This window comes from Panthera pardus, unplaced genomic scaffold (genome assembly GCF_024362965.1).
Source record: "Panthera pardus isolate Hobbes unplaced genomic scaffold, ASM2436296v1 HiC_scaffold_8, whole genome shotgun sequence".
NCBI classification, from domain to species: domain Eukaryota; kingdom Metazoa; phylum Chordata; class Mammalia; order Carnivora; family Felidae; genus Panthera; species Panthera pardus.
Genome location: NW_026527013.1, coordinates 24,857,160 through 24,884,033, shown reverse-complemented (window position 1 = coordinate 24,884,033; position 26,874 = coordinate 24,857,160). Strand labels below are relative to the sequence as shown.

The 26,874-nt window shown below is 36.0% G+C and overlaps 2 protein-coding genes across 17 annotated transcripts in view; one reads left to right on the top strand and one right to left on the bottom strand.

Annotated features, from left to right (window-relative positions):
• TASOR (transcription activation suppressor) overlaps positions 1 to 1,376 on the top strand; it is a 49,862-nt gene extending 48,486 nt beyond the window's left edge. For 5 of the 8 annotated variants that reach the window (XM_053897762.1, XM_053897761.1, XM_053897760.1 and 2 more), the window contains one exon: positions 642 to 1,376. In XM_053897762.1, the coding sequence (XP_053753737.1) occupies positions 642 to 1,174 (533 nt within the window). In that variant the 3' untranslated portion in view covers positions 1,175 to 1,376. Of the gene's footprint in view, positions 1 to 364 lie in introns of all 8 variants that reach the window. The other 3 variants (XM_053897766.1, XM_053897765.1, XM_053897763.1) reach the window with 1 other exon arrangement.
• CCDC66 (coiled-coil domain containing 66) overlaps positions 798 to 26,874 on the bottom strand; it is a 51,107-nt gene continuing 25,030 nt past the window's right edge. For 8 of the 9 annotated variants that reach the window (XM_019470012.2, XM_019470018.2, XM_019470013.2 and 5 more), the window contains 11 exons: positions 23,633 to 23,761; positions 22,773 to 23,023; positions 22,470 to 22,554; positions 21,236 to 21,397; positions 18,204 to 18,348; positions 17,357 to 17,443; positions 6,199 to 6,686; positions 5,587 to 5,627; positions 4,578 to 4,819; positions 4,265 to 4,389; positions 798 to 2,665 (listed from right to left, as the gene is read on the bottom strand). In XM_019470012.2, coding sequence (XP_019325557.2) covers positions 2,579 to 2,665; positions 4,265 to 4,389; positions 4,578 to 4,819; positions 5,587 to 5,627; positions 6,199 to 6,686; positions 17,357 to 17,443; positions 18,204 to 18,348; positions 21,236 to 21,397; positions 22,470 to 22,554; positions 22,773 to 23,023; positions 23,633 to 23,761 — 1,842 coding nt within the window. In that variant the 3' untranslated portion in view covers positions 798 to 2,578. The remainder of the gene's footprint in view (positions 2,666 to 4,264; positions 4,390 to 4,577; positions 4,820 to 5,586; positions 5,628 to 6,198; positions 6,687 to 17,356; positions 17,444 to 18,203; positions 18,349 to 21,235; positions 21,398 to 22,469; positions 22,555 to 22,772; positions 23,024 to 23,632; positions 23,762 to 26,874) is intronic. The other variant, XM_019470014.2, reaches the window with a different exon arrangement.

Sequence of the window (26,874 nt, the reverse complement as noted above, 5' to 3'; positions counted from 1 at the left end):
GCATTTTCTCTTTGAGGGTTTGTAAGCTTTTATTGGCTGCTGTTGTCAGCAAAGGGGTTCTATTTTTAAAAGGAGGACACCAGATAATGGGGATTTAGCATTGGGCTACTAAATCTCCCCAGATGTATAAAGCAATTTAATTACAAGGTAGTAAGGGATATCCATAGCTTTAGTCTTTTGTGAGATGGACTCTGCTTTGGTTCCAGGTTTTATGTTAAATGAAAGATGTAATTTGTTTTTGAGGAAAAGCAGAGATGATCATTTGATAGAACTAACTGGTTTAGTCATAATCCAGTGAAGCTAGATGTCAAAATTTTTATTTTTTATTTGTCTTGTCAAATACTGAATTACCGTATAACTTTAGATGCTGTTTTGACATTAACCCCTTTGGAGCTGGGAGTTGGGATTTCCCAACATTAAACGTGAACACATTTCGCAGAAGCTTTTAGCATCGGATTATCTGGACATTCACACCTAGTGTGAGTGTTGTGACTAAGTGAACTTGTGGCAGAAGACCAAGCTTTAAGGGATTGTGGACTTGCAGACCCTGACGCGTTATATTGTGTGAGTAGTGTATAATTTTAAAACTTAAACAAATTGTGTATTTCAATAGAGGAGGACTTTTTGTTTTTTAAATGTAGCTCTTTTAGAAAACGATGAAAAGGATGAAGAGGATATGTCTCTGGATTCAGGGGATGAAATCTCACAAATAGAAGTATGCAGCAATTTTCATTCAGAAATATTGGCGAAAGAGACCAAAGGATCACGTGGAACAGATCAAAATAAGAATATTCAAATTGAATTGCAATCGTCTCTTGACGTGCAAAAAAGTTTATTAGAAGATAAGACTTGTCAGATTGATTCTGAAGAGAGAGCTTCTGTTGCTCTAGTGTGCTCTGAAGGAGAGAACAGCAGTTCAACTGAACAAGATGCATATAGCAGCTTTCAGGTTTATCACAGTCAATTACATATGTCCCATCAGTTTAGTCATTTTAACGTTCTCACTCATCAGACATTTTTGGGGACACCATATGCCCTTTCATCAAGTCAGTCTCAAGAAAGTGAAAATTACTTTTTATCTGCTTATACTCAAAGCTTGGATAGAGATAAATCTCCATCTCCATTAAGTTGGGGGAAAAGTGATTCTTCCAGGCCGTTTTCAAAAGAGAAATAATTATAGTAATTTTTTTTTTTTTTGAAACAGGTTGTTATGGACTTTGTTTCTTATAAGTGAAATAACAATTTATATTTCATTCTCTAAACAAAAGGTTTCTTGTCCTTTCTCAAATGTTTTTTTTTCCTTTTATTTAAATCATGATGGCCTGTAACAGTTGAAGCATCTGAAAATTGAAATAAATATATATATTTTTAACATATATTGTACTTGAATTATCTCATGTTGGCACTTTTAAGTTTTACATTTATATGTCACCTGTACTTAGACTTCAAATTGAAGCCTGTTTTATACATAAAATTAGATATTTGCAAAACCATAGTAAACAATAACTTTTTCCCCCCCTCTGTCAGGATACCAGCTACTTTTGCTGAAATGACATATCAGTCAACTATTGTATTTATTTTAAGCTTTTGTATAGTGTTTTTATACAGGTATAAGCCAGTGATGTCAATAAATATTTACAGGATTTGGCTCAATACCTCAAGATTTAAGACCTAGGACTTAATACCAGGCAGCATTATTTTTATCTTTAAGCTTAGCCATGTAAAAATTGCCTGTTGCTAAAATTTTGCTCAACCTTTTATTCGAGGGTATTTGATAATTAACAGTTTTCAGTGCTTAGTGTGAAATTTAACTTATCAAATTCAGTCTCCTATTTCAAAAGATAGGTTTGTTTATTAAAGGCATTGAACAAATTTGCTATGGATTTTTAAATTGGTAGTCTTAGCAAAATGTAAGTATATTTTTTGAGGTGTTAAACACTTAAGTGCTGTTCTAAAAAATAACTTCAAATTCACAAAGTATATGGCGATCAGTTTTAAAACTATATTGGTAATAACTGCCTGCATTACAAATGCAAACTGTTTTTGAAAATGCAGTTTCCACAAGTGAAAAGAAAAGAAGAAAAAAAAGGATTTAGAGAAAAGAAATACCAAATCAGCTACTCTAGTAAAAGTTGGGATGTGTTAAGTCAGACCTTCCTTTGGGCCCGCCCTTCAGAAGAACTTAGAATCTGAGTTCTAACCTTTCAAATCTTTTTATAGAGCAAAATACCTAAGTGGTATCTTAGTAATAAGCTTCATAAGTGTAGAAGAACGTTGTCTGTGAACAGGTCAGAAACCTGTCGTAAGGTAAGTGGAAAGTGTTTTTACAGGACTTAAATGCCTAGATTGTGATAGAGCAGAAATGTTTTTTTTTCTTTACTAAGCTTTACAAAAAATGTCCGTTTTATTGTAAAATATATATATATATATATATATACACAGTGTTGTACTACATAATGTACAAGTTTTAAATAAGCATTTTTAAAATAAATCTAGGTTATTTGGAAAATACAGTTATGCAATGAACACATTTTATAATTTAGAAGACAACAAACGTGAAGGATTTGATTTTCTACATTTAAAACGAAGAATTAAAATTCTCTTCTTGATTTGCAGCTAAAGGCATGAGATTAGTTTCCAACTCCCTTTGCTTCTGGAGAAGGCCCTGAAATCACATTAATATGTTAGTGAGGTGTGCAGCAGACTTGTAAATTATTCCTATTTTACATTTCAGCCCTGCTAACCCAGAATTCTATTTACTTTGAAAACCTATAATAATAAATTCCATTACTCAGCCATAGCTTGTCATGTTGAATTTTGAACCACTCAAAAAACTTACTCACTTGGATGCTGTATACCCAGGATTATCTTCTTAGCATAAAAACCAAGAGGGATGACTAACTTGTAAAACAAAGTCTCCCCAATGACATGGCTCTTAAAATGGTAATGAGACACACTGAAGGAGTCTCCCCAAACATCCAGTGTTTATCTTGACTGCACTAACCTTAGTGGCTTAGACAAGGCTCTGCTGAAATAAGATGTGGCTACTATACAGGTGGGTCACTGTGTACAATCATATATATTCCTGCCTCTTGACCTCACAACTTTTACCTCTATTAAGTGCCTTGTCACTTTAAAGGAAAATTGAAAATATTTACTGCTTGTGACATAACTCAATCTATATGTAGCCAAAGCTAGCATTTGGAGAACTGAAGGATACTTTCTACATAATTCTGTTAGTATGGGTGATTTTCTAGCTCTGTGAGAAAGAACTAGTAAGCAACTGTTCAATCAACAATTTGAAATGCAAGAGGCATTAGCAAATGACTGGACATGGAAAAGGGCACTTCTAAAGTGGCAGTTTATTTTTCTTGATAGAAAAAGGTTATAGCCTTAAAATAGTGTGTATGTTACCAGATTTTATTTTTATCTGACAATAATTGGTCTGGGAGGAAAAGATGTAGTCTGATGAGTAAGGTTATATGTATAATTTCACACTGGATTATATTATTCTTTGGGACTTGGATCACTGTTCTGTTCTGAACACTGCCAATACATTCAATTAAAAAAACGTGAACTGCATTACTAAGAGTTTATTAAAGCATAATTGTGTATTTTCTGCTTTTGGTTTTAGGGCCTTATTGATCATGTTTTACCTTTCAAATGTATGCTTTTTTTTTTCCCCATTCAATAAAATTATCTTAATATTAGAACTGTCTCATGATTTCATACTGGAGAGATTTTTAAAATGGCAAATTTTTTTTTTTTTTTAACGTTTATTTATTTTTGAGACAGAGACAGAGCATGAACAGGGGAGGGGCAGAGAGAGAGGGAGACACAGAAGCAGGCTCCAGGCTCTGAGCCATCAGCCCAGAGCCCGACGCGGGGCTCGAACTCACGGACCGCGAGATCGTGACCTGAGCCGAAGTCGGACGCTTAACCGACTAAGCCACCCAGGCACCCCAAAAAAATGGCAAATCTTATTTCCATTCAAGGTTAATAACACAGGTGAATTTTTTATGTGGGAGAAGGGACATAAATCATGTAACCAATTAGGCACTGTAAGTAAGTAAAATACAGCCTTCCAGGGGCTCCTGAGTGACTTAGTCGGTTGAACTCTCAACTCGGGTCCGGTCATGATCCCAGGATTGTGGGATTGAGCCCTGCATCAGGCTGCATGCTGAGCATGGAGCCTGCTTAAGATCCAACACACAGCCCTCCATCAAACAGTTACATCCACACTTGGTGAAAAAGCTCATCATACCTGTCTCAGTTCTGATAGTCCCTTAAGGATTGCTTGTTGTCGATCCCTGTTTTTCAACAAGTTAGGATTAAGAAGTGGGTCCCTGACACCAAAGTCAAGTAGCTGTCCTTGTTCTTGGTCACAGTCTGAAGCCAGATGAAAGTAGTATGTTAAATATAACTCTAATATGATATAGCCCTATCTTAGAGTAGTCTAAGGATTCATTAATAAACTTACATATTCAATTAAAAATTTAGTTATGCACCCCAAAATGGAAATTCTACCTCTCCTGGCTAAGGGCAAGAATATTAATTTGGATTTTGAATTTACTTACCATGTGGATTTTGGTACTGAAGATCCTGGGTTAAAGGCCTAGACAGTGGTGCATCTGGATCAAGGTAATAGATCTCATTGGTTCGGACATAGGGGATAAAATGGGATGGTTCAGAAACCCCAGGTGATGTTTCTGTTTGACTGCCTTCTAAGATCAGATTCTCTCTTTCATAATTACTGTTTAGTGTCTGAGTCTGTTGTGTTCTGTTTTTCACCACTGGAACTGGTGGTGGTGATGGAGACCTGTGTTTTTCAAAAAAGCACAATAAGGACTAAGAAGATTTAATGCAAAATTATGTATTTTAGAGTAAGCATATCTGCTCTTCAATCACATTTCAATTTATCCTAAATGTAAAACCTTTAGGAACACTATGTACAGAAGTGAGTTCTAGGATACTTTCCCTAAATAGCAACAGAATAGGATGAGTTCTTACTTGGCAAGGATATATACAGCATAGAGGAAAAAAGGGGGATCAACATTAGCTGGGTTAACGTAAGCCTAATGTTTCTCCTGAGATAATTTAGCATAAAATAATATACTTACCATTTGAACTAAACTCATTACAGCCACATTCTGACAGAACGCTAAACCATCTGGTTCAAAGGCATAGAATCAAATTCCTAACAATCTAAATCTCCTACTGGTTAACTGAATTTTTCATTATCCCTACTAGTCATTTTTTCATCCAAGTACAATGTCTATTCCACTGTTGACATAACTGGAAATTCCAACTATTTTAGCTAAGTTTGCAGACAACAATGCCTTACCTACGTTCCCACCCAGGATGTTTATTAGGCCCAGTCCAAATTGGGCCTTCAAATTTTAGGTAAAATGCCAGCCACATATCCCTTAAACCTCTATGCCTCACGTGGAAGTCTGACCTCCAGTTACTGACTTCATACATGCTCATGTTTTCATCTCAACTGTATTCTCAGCAAATATTTTGTATTTCTTTACCACATATACACAGCACTAAGTAGCTGTGGAATCCATCCAGTCCATAACATACCTTTCCTTGCTGAAAGAATTAATTTTCAGAGGATCTTCTTCCTAAAAGATAGATAAATGCAGAAAGGAGTAACAGTATTTGCCTTATATACCCACAAATACTTCTGATGATTACTTGTGGAAATAATCTGAGGATAATATTTGAATAACAGATACTGGATGATGGGATAGAGATTTTGTATTTTTCCAGTCACAGGGAACCAATACAGTAATACGTGACCTTGTAAAATTACCCTCTGTCAATATGGACTATAAACAAGAATTTTGAGTAGCTATTTTAATGAACAGCATTAATCTAGACAGGGTTTAAGTGTCAAGTTTTTATGTAAAGGGCCAGACAGTAAACACTTTTAGCTTTGTGGGCCATGTGGTCTCTTGCAACCACTCTAAGCCACCCACAGACAATTCATAAAGGAATGAACATGGCTATGTTCCTATAAAACTTGATGGATTTGCCATAGTTTAACAATCCTTTATAAACTAAAGCACATTTCTTAAACTCTTGTTCAGATACAGAACAGCCTTGTCAAAACATGCATGTGGGGAACCTGGTTTTCAATCTAGAAACATCAATACATACTTCAAAATATATTTTAAGACAAAGGAGTTTTACCTTTTTGATTAGATGCCACCTGAACCTTGGCTCAGTTTCTTGAGATGAAGGAAGAACTGGTGAAGGCCCTCTATTTTGAGAGAGGTGTCCAGGACTGTTTCTTTCTACCAAATTAAGCAGTTCCATCTGCCTTCTTACTTTTTTTTCTTCTCTCTGCTTTTGAAGCTGTTTAGGGTACTTTTCTGATGCTGGAATATACCTTTTGAGTGGCTTATTTATATTCCAGTCGGGCCTTTTAGGACATTTCTTTACTGGTTTTGTTTTCTCTGTCCTTGTGAATTCATTCCACTGATCATTATACCAACTGTTTTCTTTTTCTAAGTTGGCTCCTTTATCCTGATTTGTTAGTTCCTGTTTGTCTTTCTTAGTGTGAAGTTGTTCACTAAATTCTGCAGGAATCTCAGGGGATGAACAATTTATAATTTCCCTCTCTATTACTGATCCACAGCATGATTCTGCATTGGTGAACATTCCTGTATTTAAGTCATCTAAAAAGAAAAACTTCAAAGGCTTAATTTTAATTGTTGTAACACAAAATTTAGGTTTTTTTCTCAAAGGTATTACACAGGGTTTTTTGTTTTTTCAAAACAAATTCTATACCCATTAAACTACTTCCCATTCCTCCCTGCCTGAAGCTCCTGGCTACCACCATTCTACTTTGTTTCTATAAATTTGACTACTCTAAGTACTTCATGTCAGTAGGATCCTACAGTATTTGTCTTTTTGCGACAGGCTTGTTTCGTATTAGGATAATGTCCTCGAAGTTCATCCAAGCTGTAGCATGTGTTATAATTCCTCCTTTTTTAAGGCTGAATAATATATACCATCAGAGGTGTCTAAATGCCACACTTTATCTATTTATCTGTTAAGGGACATCTGGATTTCTTCCACCTTTTAGTTATCATGACTAATGTTGCAGTAACACTGGTGTCCAAATAGCTCTTCAAGACTTCAGGGTATATACCCCGAAGGGGAACTGCTGAATCATATGGCAGTTGTATTTTGAATTATTTGAGGAAATTCTTTATGTTTTCTATAGTGACTACAGTATTTTACATTACCACCAACTGTGCACAAGTGTTCCAATTTCTCCAAATCTTCCATTCAACATTTTTAAGTGTACCATTCACTGCAGCAAGCATACCCACAGGGCTGCACAATTTCAGACCCTTTCATTACCCCAAACATACCCTGTATACACTAAGCAGTAACTCCACATTCCACTCAACCCCCAGCAACCTCTACTCTATTTTCCACCTCTATGAATGTGTCCACCCCACCCTAGATTCCTCACGTAAGTGGAACTATGTAATATTTGTGTGTCTGTGCACTCCTCCCCGACCCTATGCTCAGCTTATTTACTCAGCATAATTCCTTGGTCACCCATGCCACAGCATGGATCGAAACTTAAGCTGATTCATTCTTAGCATCACATAAAATAGACCATTTTTTAAACAAAACTTTTCACAGGACTGTCCTGGTTTTCATTCAGAATATACAGAAGCCGTATGTAATATCATCTTCTACATCTAAGTGTATTTCTGAGCAAAACTCTTAATTTTCCCTATAAGAGTAACTGACAAAAGTGTCATCAAAAGCAATGTAAAAAATTTCTTCTGAGATGTTAAGCTTTTCTGGTAACTTGTTTTGAAATTAACAACATACAAAAATATACAGGATCTGGAAAATGTCCTTCTGTCTTCACCCCAAAAGTGCTGGGAAAATTTCTTTTGTACCTCCCTCCTTGGAACCAAATTTTTAGGGAAATGTTGCTACTGATAAAAGTCACATTGCATTTTGTGTATTTAGATCTATAGATCTCATATACCATTATACTCGGCCTGCAGATCATCCCTGAATCACACACAATGTCAGGAACAGTTCACTCAAAAAAACATCTGAAATTTTACAACTTACATGTTTAGTGATGTGTTCAGCTGTAACAGCTATGGGACCAGTTGAACAATCTTTTAAAAGGTTTTCTTTCACTCAAGATTAAAACTTTAAATACATAATTAGGTCATGAAAAAAGGTTTGTGTTCACATTTAAAAAAATTAACTCTAGCTATTGCTCTCTTATTTTGCACACTTACTAGGGTGTGTTATTCCAGGCTGGACATGCTTTAGGACCAATCCATAGTAAGGCTGCCCAGCCTGCATCACTCTCATAGTGGGTATCTTCTTTTGCCACTCTGTACCCACTTAACACCTTTTTCTACCCTGGCAAGCTGACTGGTATGAACTGTATTAATGGGTTCCTGATCCTCTGGCTTCAGTCAACAGGGTTCACAAGCAGAGTAAAGGGAGGGAACAGAATGAAATCAGGATATTTACTCCACTGGCTCATTCTCTTAGTTGACCTGAGGCTGACTCTGTCCCTTTACCATAGTTCATCATTGCCCTCAAAGTTCCCTCTGACACAACTTCTGTCTTCTAGGTTCCGGTATCAGTTTAGTTGCTACCTAGCACAAGAGTCATGCACCCTCTCTGGTTCCCATAAATCTGATATATGCACTACCTCTGATTCTCCTTTGAATCTCTGACTCTCCTTTGGAAATACTCCCTTCCTACATAAACCATTTTGAATTATTCTATTTTGGGACTCTGACTGATTGAATTCCCTTATTTAGAGCTGCTCAGTGAAAAGACACATAATTCCATTATTTTAAAAACTTATTTTCACTTTCCCTTAATGTGTAGGATTTATATAACTTAGTAATTTATCTGGACCTAGGGATGGGACTGAACCAGATTCTTCAAGCTTAAGAGTGAAGTATCAAAAAATACCAAGAGCTCATAAGCAGAATAATTTTAAGTAAGCAAGTGGCTTAAGTAGGTAAGTTAGTAACCCAGAGCAGCTCCCTAAGGTGCGATGGGTTTGAACCCTACATCAGGCACTCCAACTTTTAAGACCTGCACTTGAGAAATGAGCCCCCAAAACATCTTGCTTTGAAAGCCAACAGGCTCATGCCCATGAGACCCACCAAGCTATAGTGGAGGGAAGAAATGGCTTTTAAAGGGTTGTTGTGTAGACTCACTTGCCCCAAGGCCCAGTGCAGAGATAGCCAATAGTGCCCAGAGTGTAATATAAGTAGATGAGCCTCTTTCACATAAAGTGAGGGGCAGGCATCTAACTTAACACACATCTAGGGACCTGCTGGGATACTGTTCCAGGGAACTGAGGCTGGCAAGTATTACCTTCATTTAAAACTCTAGGTATCCCCTGCACCCCTGGCAGATGCTATCTTTAGAGACCTTCCTCCATCCACTCCTGTCCATCCACTCCTGTCTACCTCACTCCAACCAGCAGGTGTCATCTTCACGTTCTTCCTCTGTCCTGTTCCACGGTCCCAATATCTCCTTATACATGTCTGTTGCCTGGGATTCTATGTTTTGTGCCCTGGTTTCTGCAGCTGCTATGTGCAGGGTGCCCCTTGATCACCTGGCTCTGGAGGCCAGGTGCGCCTCTGCTTGTGGTCCTATTGGGACTGTATATGCTTTTATACGTTAAAAGCTGATGCGTGAAGGTCTGGCTTCCACTCAGCCTGAATCTAGGTGCTGACTGAGATATTCCCCTCTAGGGCACTGACCCGGTCTTGGCACACTCAATCCCCCCCCCCCTTTTTTTTTAATGTTTATTTATTTTTGAGAGAGAGAGCATGAACAGGCTAGGGGCAGTGAGAGAGGGAGACAGAGAATTTGAAGCAGGCTCCAGGCTCGAAGCTGTCAGCACAGAGCCTGACACAGGGGTCAAACTCACTGCTTTCAGCAAAGAGCCTGCTTCATATCCTCTGTCCCCTCTCTCTGCCCCTCCCCCACAGGTTCTCTCTCTCAAAATATAAACTTAAAAAAATTTTCTTTAATGTTTGTTTATATTTTGAGAGCAAGAGAGAGACAGAGCATGAGCGGGAGAGGGGCAGAGAGAGCTGGAGACTGAATCTGAAGCAGGCTCCAGGCTCTGAGCTGCCAGCACAGACCTGTGTTCATGACCTGAGCCAAAGTCAGATGCCCAACTTAATGAGCCACCCAGGTGCCCCTCAAAATAAACAAACTTAAAAAAAAAAAAAAAAGAAGTAATTTACCTGATAGAGTTCAAAGTAATGATAAAGATGCTCACAGAACTCAAAAGAATGGATAAGCAAGGAAAACTTCAAAAAGAAAATAAATGTAAGTATCAAAGTACCAAACAGAAGTCACAGAGCTGAGGAATAACTGTACTGAAACATACACTAGAAGGGTACAGCAGACAAGATGAAGCAGAAAAAAAGATCAGTGAACCCAAAAACAAATAAAAGTGAAGATAGCTCAAGGAACTTATGGGACAACATCAAACAGACTAATATTCACATTATATGATGGAATCCTGGAAGAAGAGAAAGGGGCAGAAAACTTCTAGGAGAAAAAAACATCTCCTAACCTGGAGAAGAAATAGATATACAGATACAGGAAGCCCAGAGAATTCAAAATTAGATAAAAACAAAGAAACCATCACAAAGATACATTATAATTGAAATGTTAAAACTTTAAGACAAGGAGCAAATCTTAAAAATGGTGAGAAAACAACTTGTTACATACAAGGAACCCTCCTAAAGACTACATGAAATTTTTCAGCAGAAATTCTGTAGGCCAGAAGGCAGTGACTCAATATATTCAAAGTGCCAAAAGAAAAAACTTCCAACCAGGAATAATGTACGTGGCAAAGTTATCATTCAGAATTAAAGAATTTACTTTCTAGACAAGCAAAACATAAAAGTTCATCACCACTAAACCAGACTTAAAAGGAATGTAAAAGAAACACTAATCAACAACAAATGGAAAACTAAAAATCTCACTAGTAAACATTAATACAAAATAAAAGTAGTAGCTTAATCATTTATAAGACCAGTCTAAAGGCTGAAACCCTGAAACAATAGGAGCGCCTGGGTGGCTCAGTAGGTTAAGCATCCAACTTCGGCTGAGGTCATGATCTCACAGTTCATGAGTTCAGGCCCCACGTTGGGCTCTGTGCTGACAGCTCGGAGCCTGGAGCCTGCTTCAGATTCTGTGTCTCCTCTCTCTGCCCACTCTCTCTCTCTCTCTCTCTCTCTCTCAACGATGAATAAACATTAAAAAAAAAAATTTAAAAACACTGAAGTAGTAAAAATCACCATAACTGGAATAACTAGTTAGGGATACAAAAGATAAAAAGATGCAAAATGTGCCACCAGAAACAAAATATGAGGGAGGGGGGTAAAAATGTAGAGCTTTAGAATATGTTAAAACTTAAATTGTTACCAACTTAAAACACACTGTTCTAAGTTACACTGTATGTAAACCTAATGTTAACCACAAAGTAAAAACCTACAGTAGATACACAAAGGACAGAGTCACAAAAGATCAAGAAAAGAATCTAACAATACCATTAAAGTCATCAAAACAAAGGAAGAGAAGCAAAAAGGAACTAGAAAACAATGAAAAAAATGGCAATATATATACACCTGCCAATAATTCCTTTCAATGTAAATGTACTAAATTTTCCAGATCAAAAGACATGGAATGGGTGAATGGATAAAAAAAATAAATAAATAAATAAGACCTAACTAAATGCTGCCTATAAAGAGACTCCCTTCAGAAGGACACATACAGATTGAAAATAAGGGATGAGAAAAGATGTTCCATGCAAATGGACAATAAAAGAAATTGAAGGTAACCACACTTATATCAAACAAAATGGACTTTAAAACAAAGACTACAATAAAGAGACAAAGAAGGGCATTACATACTGATAGAGGTCAATCCACAAGAAAATGTAACATTTGTAAATATTTATACACTCAACACGTGAGCACCTAAATACATGTATATATATAAAGCAAGTATTAACAGGCATAAACAGCAGTACAACAACAGGAAACTTTAAAACCCCACATATATCTGAATAGATCATCCAAACAGAAAGTAAAAAAATAAAGGCCTTAAATGTTAGACTAGATGAACTTCACACATATATTCAGAACATTCGATATAAAAAGCAACAGAAAACACATTCTTCACAAGTACACATAGAACATTCTCCAGGCTAGATCATGTTAGGCCACAAGACAAGTCTTAATAAAATAAATTCATGAAATTTCAATTAATATCTACACACAGTTTTCCCAACCACAATGATATGAAACGAGAAATTAATAATTACATGAAGAAAACTGGAAAATTCATAATTCTGTGGAGATTAAATTAAGGAGTCCAAACACCAAAAGAGAAATAAAAAAATGTCGAGACAAATTAAAATGGAAATACAACATCAAAACTTATGGGATGCAGTAAAAGCAGTTCTAAGAGGGAAGTGAAGTTCATCGTGATAAATGCCTACATCAAGAAACAAGAAAAATAAGCAACATAACTTTAAATCTCAAGGAAAAAGAAGACCAACCAAATTCAGTACAAGGAAGGAAATAACAAAGATCAGAGGGGGGAAAAAAGGAAGTGGAGACTATAAAAACAATAGACAGTATCAGTGAAACTAAGAGCTGATTTTTGGAAAAGATAAACAAAACTGACAAACTTTTGCTAGAATCATCAAGAAAAATAAGGATTCAAAAATCAGAATGAAAGAGGAGACATTACAACTGACACCACAGAAATACAAAGGATCATAATACTATGAACAACTACACACCAACAAATTTGACAACCTAGAACAAATGGATAAATTCCTAGAAACACACAACCTATCGAGACTAAATGATGCAGAAATAGAAAATGTGAACAGACCTATTACTAGTAAGGAGAATCCGTAATAAAAAAACAAAACAAAACAAAACAAAAAAAAAAACTCCCTATAAACAAAAGTCCAGGACCAGATGGAATCACTAGTGAATTCTACCCTGCATTCAAAGAAGAATTAATAACCAATCCTCAAACTATTCCAAAAAACAGAAGAGGGAACACTTCCAAACTCATTTTATGGGACCAGCATCACCCTAATACCAATATCAGAGAAGAATGCCACAAGAAAATTATAGGCCGATACCCGTGACAAATATAGATGCAAAAAACTCAACAAAATATCAGCAAACAGAATTCAACAATACATTAAAAGGATCATACACCATGATCAAGTAGGATTTATTCCAGGGATGCAAGGATGTTCCAACATCTGCAAATAAATCAATGAGATACAACATATTAACAAAATGAAAGATAAAGATCATACGATCATCTCAATGGATGCAGAAAAAGCAAAACTCAACATCCATTTATGATAAAAACTCTTATACAGAGAGTATAAAGGGAATACACTTCAACATAATAAGGCCATATATGTCAAGTAAACAGCTAACATCACACTCAGCAGTGAAAAGATGAAAGTTTTTTCTAAGATAAAGAACAAGATAAGGATGTCTACTCTCCCCACTGTTATTCAACATAGTACTGGAAATCCAAGTCATTGCAATTAGGCAAGAAAAACAAAATAAAAGGCATCCAAACTGGAAAAGAAGAAGTAAAACTGTCACTATTTGCAGATGACATATTATACACAGAAAATCCTAAAGACTCTACCAAAATCTGTCAGAAAAATACAAATTCTGTAAGGTGCAGGACATAAAATTAATATACAAAAATGTGTTGCATTTCTATACACTAATACTATTAGAGAAATTAAGAAACCAATCCCATTTGCAATTGCATCAAAAATAAATACCTAGGAATAAATTCAACCAAGGAGGTGAAAGACCTGCACACTGAAAACTATAAGATGTTACTAAAAGAAACTGAAGAAGAACACACAAATGGAAAAGATATTCCATACTCACTGGAAGAATTAATAACATTCTTAAAATGTCTGTACTGTCCAAAGCAATCTGCAAATTCAGTGCAATCCCTATCAAAATTCCAATGGCATGTTTCACAGAAATAAACAATGCCAAAATTTCTATGGAACTACAAAAGCACCCCAAATAGCCAAAGTAAGCTTGAAAAAGAATACGGTGGAGGCATCACACCACCTGATTTCAAATTATATTACAAAGCTATAGTCATCAAAAGAGTAAGGTACTGACATAAAAACAGATACAGATCAAAAGAACTGGGCGCCCAGAAATAAACCCATGCTTATACAGTCATTTAATTGACAACAAAGGAGCCAAAAAATACATAATAGGGAAAGGACAGTCTCTTCAATGAATAGTGCTGGGAAAACTGGACAGTCAATTGCAAAATAATGAAACCAGACCACTATCTTACACTATACACAAAAATTAATTCAAAATGGATTAAAAACTTGAATGTATGACCTAAAACTATAAAACTCCTAAAAATAAAAACACAGGCAATAAACTCCTTGACACTGGTCTTGGCGATGATTTTTTGAATCTGAGTCCAAAAGCAAAGGCAACAAAAGTAAAAGTAAACAAGACTACATCAAACTAAAAACATTCTTCATAGCAAAGGGCAAAAGAAACCATCAAAACACTGAAAAGGCAACCTACTGAAGGAAGAAAATATTTGCAAACAATGAATCTGATAAGAGGTTAATATCCAAAATACAAAGAACTCATACAATGCAATAGCAAAAGCAAAAACATAATCTGATTTAAAATGGACAGGGGCACCTGGGAGGCTCAGTCGGTTAGGCGTCTGACTTCAGCTCAGGTCACGATCTCACAGTTTGTGAGTTCGAGCTCCGCGTCAGGCTCTGTGCTGACAGCTCAGAGCCTGGAGCCTGCTTCAGATTCTGTGTCTCCCTCTCTCTCCGACCCTCCCCCACCCACACTCTGTCTCTGTCTCTCTCTCAAGAATAAACATTAACATTTTTTTTAATGAAACAATAACAAATAAATAAATAAATAATGGGCAGAAGATCTGAATGATTTTCCAAAGACAACCTACTGATGGCCAACAGCTACATGAAAAGATACTCAACACCACTGACCATCAGGAAATAAAAACCACAATGAGACATGGCCTTTAACCAATCAGAATGGGAGTACCAAAAAGACAAGAAATGACCAGAGTTGGCAAAGATGCGGAGAAAAGGGAATTTTCATGCACTGTGAGAATTATAAATTGGTACATTTCTACTACGGAAAACAGTACAAAGGTTTCTCAAAAAATTAAAAGTAGAACTACCACATGATCCAGCAATTCCACTTCAGGGTATTTAACTGAAAGAAACAAAAACACTAACTCAAAAAGTGTTCACTGCAGCATTATTTACAATAGTGAAGACAAGGAAGCAACATTAAGTGTCGGACAAATATAAAGAAAATGTAGTGTGTGTACACACACACACACACACACACACACACACACACACGAATATTATCAGGCCATAAAAACAAATGAAATCTTGCCATTTGTGACAACATGGATGGACCCTGAGAGTATTATGCTAAGTGAAAAAAGAGAAAGACAAATAGCATAATGATCTTACTTCTATGTGGAATCTTAAAAAACCACGCATAGTCAAAAAAAAAAAAAAAAAAAAAAAAAATATATATATATATATATATATATATATATATATATATCCAGAAGCTCATAGGTACAGATACTGTTGCCAAGAGCAGCAGTTGGGGTAAAAGGAAGGGCAAAATGGGTGAACGGTCAAAAGGTACAAACTCCAGTTATATGTCTTGGGATGTAATGTACAACACAGTGACTATAGTTAAAAATAATTCTATATTTGAAAGTTGCGAGTAAATCTTAAAAGTTCTCATCACAAGAAAAAATTCTGTAATCGATGGTGAAACTGCTAATTAGACTTACTGTGATCATTTTTCAACATATACAAATATAGAATCACGATTGTACAACTGAAAAAATGTTATATGTCAACTATATCTCAATTTAAAAAGGTGAAAAGATAAAGGGGTTTCCTGCAAGTTCATAAAAAATTCCCAGGAAGAGGGACGCCTGGGTGGCTCACTCGCTTAAGTGTCTGACTTCGGCTCAGGTCATGATCGCACAGTTAGTGAGTTCGAGCCCCATGTCGGGTTCTGTGCTGGCAGCTCAGACCCCAGAACCTGCTTTGGATTCTGTGTCTCCCTCTCTCTCTGCCCCTCCCCCGTGCACGCTCCCGTGCACACTCTCTCTCTCCCAAAATTAAACATTAAAAAAATTATATAAAAAAAATTTTTCCTAGAAAGATAAATAAAGAGGAAAGGATTCACAGTAAGCATGGAGATCTCTGATAATAATATCCAACATGGATATTACCTTATCAACTTTTTAAAATTTAAAATGAACACATAACAAAGATGTTCAACATCATTAGTCACTGGGGAAATGCAGATCAAAACCACAATGACATACCACTTCACTACCATGAGAATAAGTGCAGGGGAACATGCAGAAAAACTGAAACCCTCATACACTGCTGATGGAAATATAAAATGATACAGTTGTTTGGAAAATGGTTTTGTAGTTCCTCAAATGCTAAACATAAAGTTGGTTATATATGACTCAGCAATGTTACTCTTTTCTCCCAGGAAACCTGAAAATACAGGTCTACGTAAGTTCTGCATGAGTGTTCATAGCATATCTGTAATTAAAAAGTGTAAGTAACCAAAAAGTCCATCAACTGATGAAGGAATAAACAAAATGTGGTATATGCACAAAATGGGATATTATTCAATGATAAAAAAGAATGAAGTACACGCTATAACATGCTGAACCTTAAAACATTATGCAAAGAAATAATCCAGACACAAAACACCACATATGGTATGATTCCAATTATGTGAAATGTCTAGGACAGACAAATCTAGAGTAACAGAAAGTAGATTAGTGGTTGCCTATGACTAGAGAGGAGGGAGGAAGTGGACAAAAGCTGCTGATGAATACAGAGGTTTTCTGGAGTTATAAAAGTGTTCTAAAATTGTGGAGATGGTTGCACAACTCTAAATATACTCTAATTGTACTCTAGAAAAAACACATTGCATTGTATTCTTTAAAAGAGGTAATTTTATGTTATCTGAGTTATATCTCAATAAAGCTGTTACAAAGAAATGAAAAGCCAAGAGATCCCTTTATTTTCTTATTTTTACTGAAAACCTTGAATTCCTTTCATTTTTTTAAATGAATTTTAAATTGAGCTCAATTTTAAATTGAGTTTAATTCTGTGATGTTAATTTTAAGTATATCTTAAACCAAATCACAACTTTTAAACAAATACCTGTTTGCACAGCAGTGTCCTTTTTGGGAGAGGTTGTAGAGTTGATACATATATTCATTTTATCACTGACATCATCCAAGCCATGTCCTAAATTTGAAATGTTGTTAGTAGATTCATTATATTCCACTTGTATTAACTGACAAGAGAAATATGTTATCCAACATAATGACACTTCAGAAATATTAACAGAAATTATGTATAGCAGCAACTAAATACAAAGAAGACGTTTGGTGTAATCAGGAAGTGTGAACACTGCAATACAAATTTAAAAGGGCTATCCTAAAGTTTCTTACAAAAACTTACCTGCATTTTTATCTGTTATTGAATTTTAGGGAGATCACTTAATATTTTTCTCCAAAAACTGGGTAAAAAAGCAAACATTTTCCCTACTGCGAGCAAAACATAAAGAGAATTTAAGATTACTAGAAAATGTAACATTTAGTATACTCTTAAGGCGATTTCTCAAATAAAAAAAGCATTATAGAGTTCCAATAGCTCAAAGTCTGAAATTCCTTAAAAAACATTTAGTTAATAGGTGTGTTAGGCACTAAAAATAAGAAATTACTTAAAAGCATCTTCAAAAGATACTGTAAGTAAAATTCTTTTTAATTATTTTATTATTTTTAAGTTTATTTATTTAGAGAGAGCATGGTGCATGAGCAGGGGAGAGGCAGAGAGAGAGAGAGAGAGAGAGAGAGAGAGAGAGAGAAAGAATACCGAGCCCAGCGCAGGGTTCAATTCCATGAAATGTGAGTCATGGGGTAAAGCGAGATCAAGAGTTGGATGGACTCTCAACCGACTGAGACACCCAGGCACCCCATAAGTAAAATACTAGTGAAGCGCTTACCGCCAAGATTTTTAATCAATCCAGAAGTGTCATGTCCCTTTTGAGCCAATTCTCGGATTCTCTGTTCCTGTTTCAGTCTCTGTGCTAGCTCTTGTGCTCTTTGCATTGTCTGGAATAGCTCATTTGTCTTGAGAGCCATGATTTCCTATTGAGGTGCACAAAGGTATTAAATACAATTATCAAACACGTACAGACTTGACAATTCTGAGTAGATAAGCTACTATGTGTCAGACACTATTCAAGATATTGGGAGAACAGTCTGGGCAAAGTTCCTTCCCTTTTGAAGCTCACATTTTAGTATCTTTTCTCTGTATTTAGTATCTTTTTATCTGTATTAGATCACAAATTTAAGAACACTTTTACCCACTCAAATTTATAATAAAGTTTTGAAAGCTTCTAAAACCAATGGTCAATTCCATCAGAATTCCATTAAGAGTAAAAATAGATTAAGATGTAGAACACAAGGTTTATACGGGGCGCCTGGGGGGCTTAGTCGGTTAAGCGACTCTGGCTCAGGTCATGATCTCACAGTTTGTGAGTTTGAGCTCCACATCAGGCAGGCTCTGTGCTGTCAGCTCGGACCCTAGAGCCTGCTTTGGATTCTGTCTCCCTCTCTCTCTCTCTGCCCTCCTCTGCTTGTGCTGTCCCTCTCTCTCTCTCTCTCTCTCAATACTAAATAAACATTAAAAAACTTTTTTAAAATAAAAACAAAAAAAAACCTATAAGGTTTATGGCCATTTCTTGCAATTCAAGCACGCGATACTTAGATTTTTTTCATGTATACAGTTATTTCATAGGAGTAGTTAGCTCAGCCTATTCAACATAATCAAATTAGAACCCCGACCATATGCTGTTTCATCAGCTAAGTGTGGAGTGAAGGCTGCAAATGGGAAAAATCAAGAAAATGCAGGCTCTTAGACCCATCTCCCAGCTCCAGAGAAAAGGCTCTAAGGCTCTTCTCTAAACCTCCCAAATCCTTGGCAATCAAATGTCACTGTATGACATGGTACTTGACACAACCATACCTATGCTGTCTGTGCCACTTAACAGAGATGTTTTCCTAGCTAACCAGAGAGCTACTCTTTTTGAAAAGACTCTTACTGGGGCACCTGGGTGGCTCAGTTAGTTAAGCATCGGACTCCTGATTTTGGTTCAGGTCATGATCTTACCATTGTGAGATCAAGCCCTACATCAGGCTCTGCGCTGATTATGGAGCCTGTTTGGGCTGCTCTCTCCCCTTCTTTCTGCCCCTCCCCCACTCAAACATGCTTTCTTTCTCAAAATAAATAAGCTTAAAAAAATCCATTTTTTACTCTAAAATATTATTTATAATGTAAATTTTACCATGTTCATGGACTGGAAGAATTAACACTGCTAGAAGTCCATTCTATCCAAAGCAATCTACAGATTCAATGCAGTCCCTATCAAAACACCAATAGTATTTTTCCCAGAACTAGAACAAATAATCCTAAAACTTGTATGGAACCACAAAGGATCCCAAATAGCCAATGTAATTTGAGAAAGAAGAACAAAACTAAAGGTATCACAATCTCAGATTTGAAGTATATATACTACAAAGCTTTAGTAATCAAAATAGGATAGTAATGGCACAAAACAGACAGAGATCAAAGAGGATAGAGTGCCCAGGAATAAAACCATGCTTAATATGGTCAACTAATCTACAACAGAGGCAAGAATATGCAATGGGAAAAAGAAGTCACTTCAACAAATAGTGCTGGGAAAACTGGACAGTTACAAGCACAAGAATGAAACTGGACCACTTCCTTCACCATACACAAAAATAAACTCAAAATGGATTACAGATCTAAATTGTGAGACCTAAAACCATAAAACTCCTTAAAGAAACATAGGTAGTAACCTTTTGGACACTGGCCTTAGCAACAATTTTCTAGATATGTCTCCTCAAGCTACAGAAACAAAAGTAAAAATAAACTGTTGGGATTACATCAAAATAAAATACTTCTGACCATCCACAAAAGGCAACTTACTGAATGCGAAGGTTATCTATAAACAATGTATGTGAAAAAGAGTTAATATCCAAAATACATAAAGAAGTTATACAACAACAACCTAAACCTCAAATAACTTGATTTTTTAAAAAAAGGGCAGAAGATTCAAATAGAGGTTTTTCCAAAGACACAGATGACCAACAAACACAGGAAAAGATGCTCAACAACAGGGAAATGCAAATCAAAACCATAATTATACCATCTCACATTGGTCAGACTGGTTAATATCAAAAAGACAAGAAATAACAATGTTGGTGAGGATGTAGAGAAAAGGGAACTTTCATACACTGTTGGTGAGAATGGAAATCGGTACAGCCATTGCGCAACAGTATGAACTTTCCTCAAAAAACTAAAAATAGCACTACCATACAATCCAATAATTCCACTACTGAGTATCTGCCTGAGGAAACAAGAGAGATATGCACTCCTATGTTTATTGCAGCATTATTTACAACAGCTAAAATATGGAAGCAACCGAAGTATCCATAGGTAGATGAATGGATAAAGAAGATGTGGTGTATACATATTCTATATTTTATTCGACCATAAGAAAGAATGAGATCTTGACATTTGCACTAACATGCATGGACCTAGAGGGTATCATGCTAAGCAAAATAAGTCAGATGGGAAAGACAAATACCATATGAAGTCACTTACATGTGGAATCTAAAAAATATTAAATGAAAAGCAAAACAAAAAACCCCACACAAACACAAAAACAGCCCCACAAACTGGTAGTAGGATGGAGTCAGTAAACGGGTGAAGAGGAGTGGAAGGTACAGGCTTCCAGTTATGTAACGAATAAGTCATGGGGATGAAAGCTACAACATAGGGAATATAGTCAATGGTACCCTAATAGTGTGTATGATGACAGATGGTAGCTACACTTGTGAACACACATAACATACAGGACTGCTGAATCACTATTTTGTATAGCTGAAACTACCATTGTGTGTCAACTGTATTTCAATAAAAAAATTTTTTTAATATATAAATACTTACTTCCTTTTGTTTTTGCTTAAGTATGTCTTCTTCATACTGCTTCTGCATTTCTTCTCGCTCCCGTGCTAAGCGACACTCCTCTTCTTGTTCTTCCTTCTTTCTTTGCTGTTCTTCCAGCTGTTTCTTCCTGCGTTTCTCCTCTACCTGAGCAGTGATAGCTTTCTGGTCATAAATCATAAATGACACAAATTACTGTTACAAATTAAAAAAATCCATTTTTAGCATTTGTTTATATTCCTAAAATAAGCTTATCAGTATCAGATGATACACAATACAGCATTACATATATAAGTAAAGTTAAATTGTCAAATTCCCAATCTATTTCTCCCACCTCATCTGTCAAGTTCTACATATGCTTTTTCTTTAACCCCAGGAGGGCTGTTAGAAGAACTAATCCAGAAACAGCTGAGTGCTTAGTGCTTAGCATAATGCCTGGTAAGCAACAGATACTCTATAAATGTCTGTTCACTAAACTAAGAGTAACATTATTAAAAAAAGTTTGTAATACTTATTTTTGAGAGAGAGAGAAAGAGCACAAGTGGGGGAGGGGCAGACAGCGAGGGAGACACAGAATCTGAAGCAGGCTCCAGGCTCTGAGCTGTCAGCACAGAGCCCGACGCAGGACTCAAACTCACAAACCCTGACATCATAACCTGAGCCAAAGTCAGACGCTCAATCGACTGAGCCATCCACACGCCCCAAGAGTAACATTTTTAATTAAACTGAATTCTTCATGTATCAGTGATTTTAAAGAATTATTCAGAATTTTAAGTCCCTTTAGTGTTAGACTAAAATTAGAAGAGAAATTAAATCTTAGTCTCCTTTCTTACGTTGTCTGCTAGATTTCTCAATCAGAATTCTACTTCAATGCCCTATATAATTCCCTTACAAAGAACTAATTCTTATCCTGAACAGAATTCAGGAGAACTAAACCAATGAAAAAAAATAACCAATACTAACTTAAGACTTAGTGCCATTTCATATGTGCAACTTACATATTAAAGACCTCTTCTGGCAGGCAGGTGGCTGGCTGTACTACATGATACTGTCTAGTTCTTAGCATGAATGTAATTTTAATATAATGCCAGTTGAAGTAAGAATTAGATTTATCACAGGATTGGACAGGGCCTGTGCTACACATTTACACTGAAATTTTAACTGCCATTTATTTAGGCATCCACTGGCTATGACTATTATTTATTAAGGCAAAGAACAATATTTTACAGTGCAATACCTGATGTTCTAACTGTTTTTGTCGTCGCCTGTCACGTTCTTCAATCTGAGCTGGGTCCAAGAGAGCAGTCATAGAACGGAGAAAACTGGCAAGACAGACACTTTAGCTATTCAAAACCCCCAAAAGGTGGGTTTAACAAGGTGCTAAATCACTTTTGTTTCAGATATATCCACTATTCATTTATACTTTAAACAAAAATACCAAACCTAAAATCAATTAAGACATATTATAAATATAACAACAGCTCTTTTAATAAAGCACAGACTTTCTTAAACATCAATCAATACTGAAGAATAAACTTACTTCGTTTTCTGACTGTTTGCCATAGTTGTATCTCTAAGGGGTTTTGCTATATGTTCCTCCTCTGAAGGTTCAACGTGGCTTCCACTCATAGGTGTATAAACACTGTTGATATCAGCCAGTTCCTGAGTCTCCGGAGAGACACAGAAGTACTCTGGTTGGTTGTATGTTGACCGAAAGGAGAGTTGAGACTGAGAAGCAGGATAGTTCCTTAATGAACCAAAATGCATTGTCCATCTGTCATGTTCCTCACCCTAATCACGATAAGAATTACTAAGAATTTTTCCAATTGTTCACATGTATAAAGTCCTATACAACAAACACAATTAAAAAAAAAAAATTTTTAATGTTTATTTGTTTATTCTGTAGGGGAGGGGGAGTGCAGAGAGAGGGAGAGAGAGAATCCCAAGCTGGTTCCACAGTCAGTGCACAGCACGATGCAGGGCTCAAACCCACAAACCATGAGATCATGGTTTGACCTGAGCCGAAATCAAGAGTCGGATCCTTAACCGACTGAGCCACCTAGGCGCCCCTCAAACACGATTTTTAAAAGTTACCACAGAACAGAATAAGAATAAAATTAATGAAACTACATTCTTTATTGATTCCATATACATTTCGGTAACTAGCTTCAAGAACATGAGAAATTCAAAGAATTAGGAAATTCCTAAGAAGTTAGTTTTAAGAAGCTATGCAAAATCACACTTACTAAATGTGTTCGATAAAAGTTTCAGAAGAACAACTGTGTAAGAATTTGTATAGTGTAGTCTTGTCAAATAGTTTCAGGATATTTTTAGGTTTATGATTAAAGACTTTGAAATTATTTTTTTCACCTTTATATCCACATATATTTGCCACCTTACCTTTGAAGATGTAATTTTTTCCTCTGTTTTTCTTTGCCGATCATCTGTTTGTTTGTTCAAATCTTCGATCCATTTTCTCTGCTGTTCTTGTTTCACAGCATTGAAAGAGTGCTCCAGTGGTACTGCTTCCTAAACAAGAGTCATCGATACTAGCTGAAGTTCGCTTCTCTTTTTGTAACCACTTTATATTTATAAATCTTGCCAAGAATTTATATAGATTTAAGCAGAAAGGCACTGATCTCTAAGAGGAGCAATAATTTTAAAGAAAAAAATTTGAGTTATACAATTAAATAGATCTATTCCAATTTCTAGAATCATACTTGTAACATACAGAAGTAGAGAACACAGTAAGGTAACTAAATGTAAAAAAAGTAATTTTATAATAAAAAATTCTTTTTCTAAAATAATTATAAGATTTTTAAAAGTTTTTCCTAATAGTCTCATTTAGACTTTGAAAGGAATTACTGATCATTTAAGTTAGGTGTAAAATACTGTTTTACATCTGGCTTCAGAACACAGGAAATACTGCCTCTGGACCAAGAGCCAGAAAGATATGAGTACCAGAGGCTTTCTCTATTGAATCACAATGTCTCTCTAGAGATCCCTCTTTTCCATTTATACTGCTACAGCCTTATCACAGTAGATGACGTTTCAATAAGATAAACATATTGTGTCTAGGTTAAGTCCTTGAATTCTAAGAAAAAAACAAAAATTAAAATAGTAGCATAAAAATTTGTTGTTGCTTCTTAATCTATGAAAATTTAGGATACTCTAACAAAAAGAAAATAATATATACTACTCAAACTGTCCTGAAATGCACCAGCTAAGTAACAAACGTACTGTTACACGAAATAACTGCAGGACATAATTAAAAAAAACAGGTTGATAGACTACTACAGTCACAATATATCTCATAATGCTACTTTCTACCTTTGTTTTTAACAGAAACAATGGCAATTGACAAACTGCTTTAGTTAAAGGAAGGAAATATTTATACAACAAGAAAAAATTTTAGTATCTCATGTATTCTTACATGTTTTAAAGAGATAAAAACCGTCACATTTCCTTAAGCCTAAAAGAGTCACTTCAAAAGAAGCATTATCTTCAAGTAATTCAACAATTCTATTTCTAGAAATATGATTTTGAAGATCAAAATGGAAAAGAAGCAAATGTCCCTTTTTACCTCCTTACAAGACTTTCTCAACATGGCACTCAATCATTTTAGACTCTGTCATCTGTTTAAGTCTGATTTAACTAGACGTGGTTTCAAATTTCAGTCGAGTTACAAATTATTCACTTTAGGTACAAGTCAAAATTACCCTTGAAAATTCCTAAAACCACTCACAAAATGTTTTGTATACGTGTCTTTACAACCCTATGGAAAACTTAATGAGTTCATTTCTCTTAAATATAGAGAACAAAGAGAGGGTTGCTGGATGGGCTGGGGGAGGAGGGATGGGCTAAATGGGTAAGGGGCATTAAGGAATCTACTCCTGAAATCACTGTTGTACTATATGCTAATTTGGATGTAAATTAAAAAATAATTTTTAAAAAATCAGTTTTTAATTCAGTCTTCCACTTCCTACTCAAGGATGTCTTATAACTTCCTTACCTCTTGAATAATTCGTTTTACTTCTCTAACTTACTAGGAAACACTTAAAATTATTATTTTCTCTTGGGGCACCTGGGTGGCTCAGTCGGTTGATCATCCAACTCTTAATTTCAGCTCAGGTCATGATCTCACAGTTCACGGGTTTGAGTCCCATGTCAGGCTCTATGCTAATGGCACAGAACCTGCTTGGGATTCTCTCTCTGCCCCTCCCCTGCTCACACTCTCTCTCAAAATAAACTTAAAGAAATTTTAAAAATTACTAAATTTTCGGGGTTTTAAAAGATATAGTCTAGATACAGCCCTTTATCAGGTAATTTGCAAATATTTTCTCCATGTATTTTATAATCTAACAGTAATATTCGCAGAGTACTTTTTAAAGTTTGAGAGAGAGAGAGAGAGAGAGAGAGAGAGAAAGCGCAAACCCACAAACCCTGAGATCGTGACCTGAGCCAAAGTCAGACACTTAACCAACTAAGCCACCCAGGTGCCCCCAAAGAGAACTTTTTAAATTTATTTTCAAGTTAGTTAACATATAGTCTTGGCTTCAGTAGAGCCCAGTGATTCATCTCTTACATATGACACCCAGTGCTCATCCCAAAAGTACCGTCCTTAATGCCCATCACCCATTTAACCCACTGCCACCCTCCCGCCCCGCCCCAGCAACCCTCAGTTTTGTTCTCTGTATTTAAGAGTCTCTTATGGTTTGCCTCCCTCTTTGTTTTTATCTTATTTTTCCTTCCCTTCCCCTATGCTCATCTGTTGAGTTTCTCAAATTGCTCATGAGTGAAATCATAGGATATCTTTCTCTGATTGACTTATTTCGCTTATCATAATACCCTCCAGTTCTACCCACATTGTTGCAAACAGCAAGGTTCCATTACTTTTCATCACCAAGTAGCATTCCATTGTGTGTGTATGTATAAATATATACCACACCTTCTTTATCCATTCATCAGTTGGTGGACATTTGGGCCACCAGTGTTGTGTCCTTGATGTCAGCATATTTTTATATCTTAACCCTTTGATTAAATCTACCTGTCATTCCTCAAAATACAAGGGAGTATCATTGACTTCTGAATGTTAAACCCAGCCTGTGTTCCTTGAATAAACCCAACTCATCATGATGTGCCATTTAAAATTCTTCTCTTTCTTGTACTGTCAAGTTTTCATATCAAAATATTTGTCTTGTCAGCTTTGAGTATCAGGTTTTGTTTATTCCACTCTCATAAACCTTGAAAAGCTTTCTCTTCTACTTTAATTATGTGGAAGAATTCACCAATAAAAATGTCTGGGCCTTGGGTTTATTTTGTGAGATTTTTAATGATGGATTCCAGCTCTTTAATAAATAGGTTCACCAAGATTTTCCATTTCATGTGTCAATTTTAGTAATTTGTTTTTTCTAATATTTTGTCCATTTTCATAAATTCTCTAACGTACTGACAAAAGTTCATGTATTCTCTTACCTTTTTTTTAAGCTTATTTTTGAGAAAGAGTGAGCACAAGCTTAGGAGGGGTAGAGGGAGAGGGGGACAGAGGATCTGAAGCAAGCTCCATGCTGGCAGCAGGGAGCCCAATGTAGGGGTCAAACTCACAATCTGTGAGACCATGACCTAAGCTGAAATCAGATGCT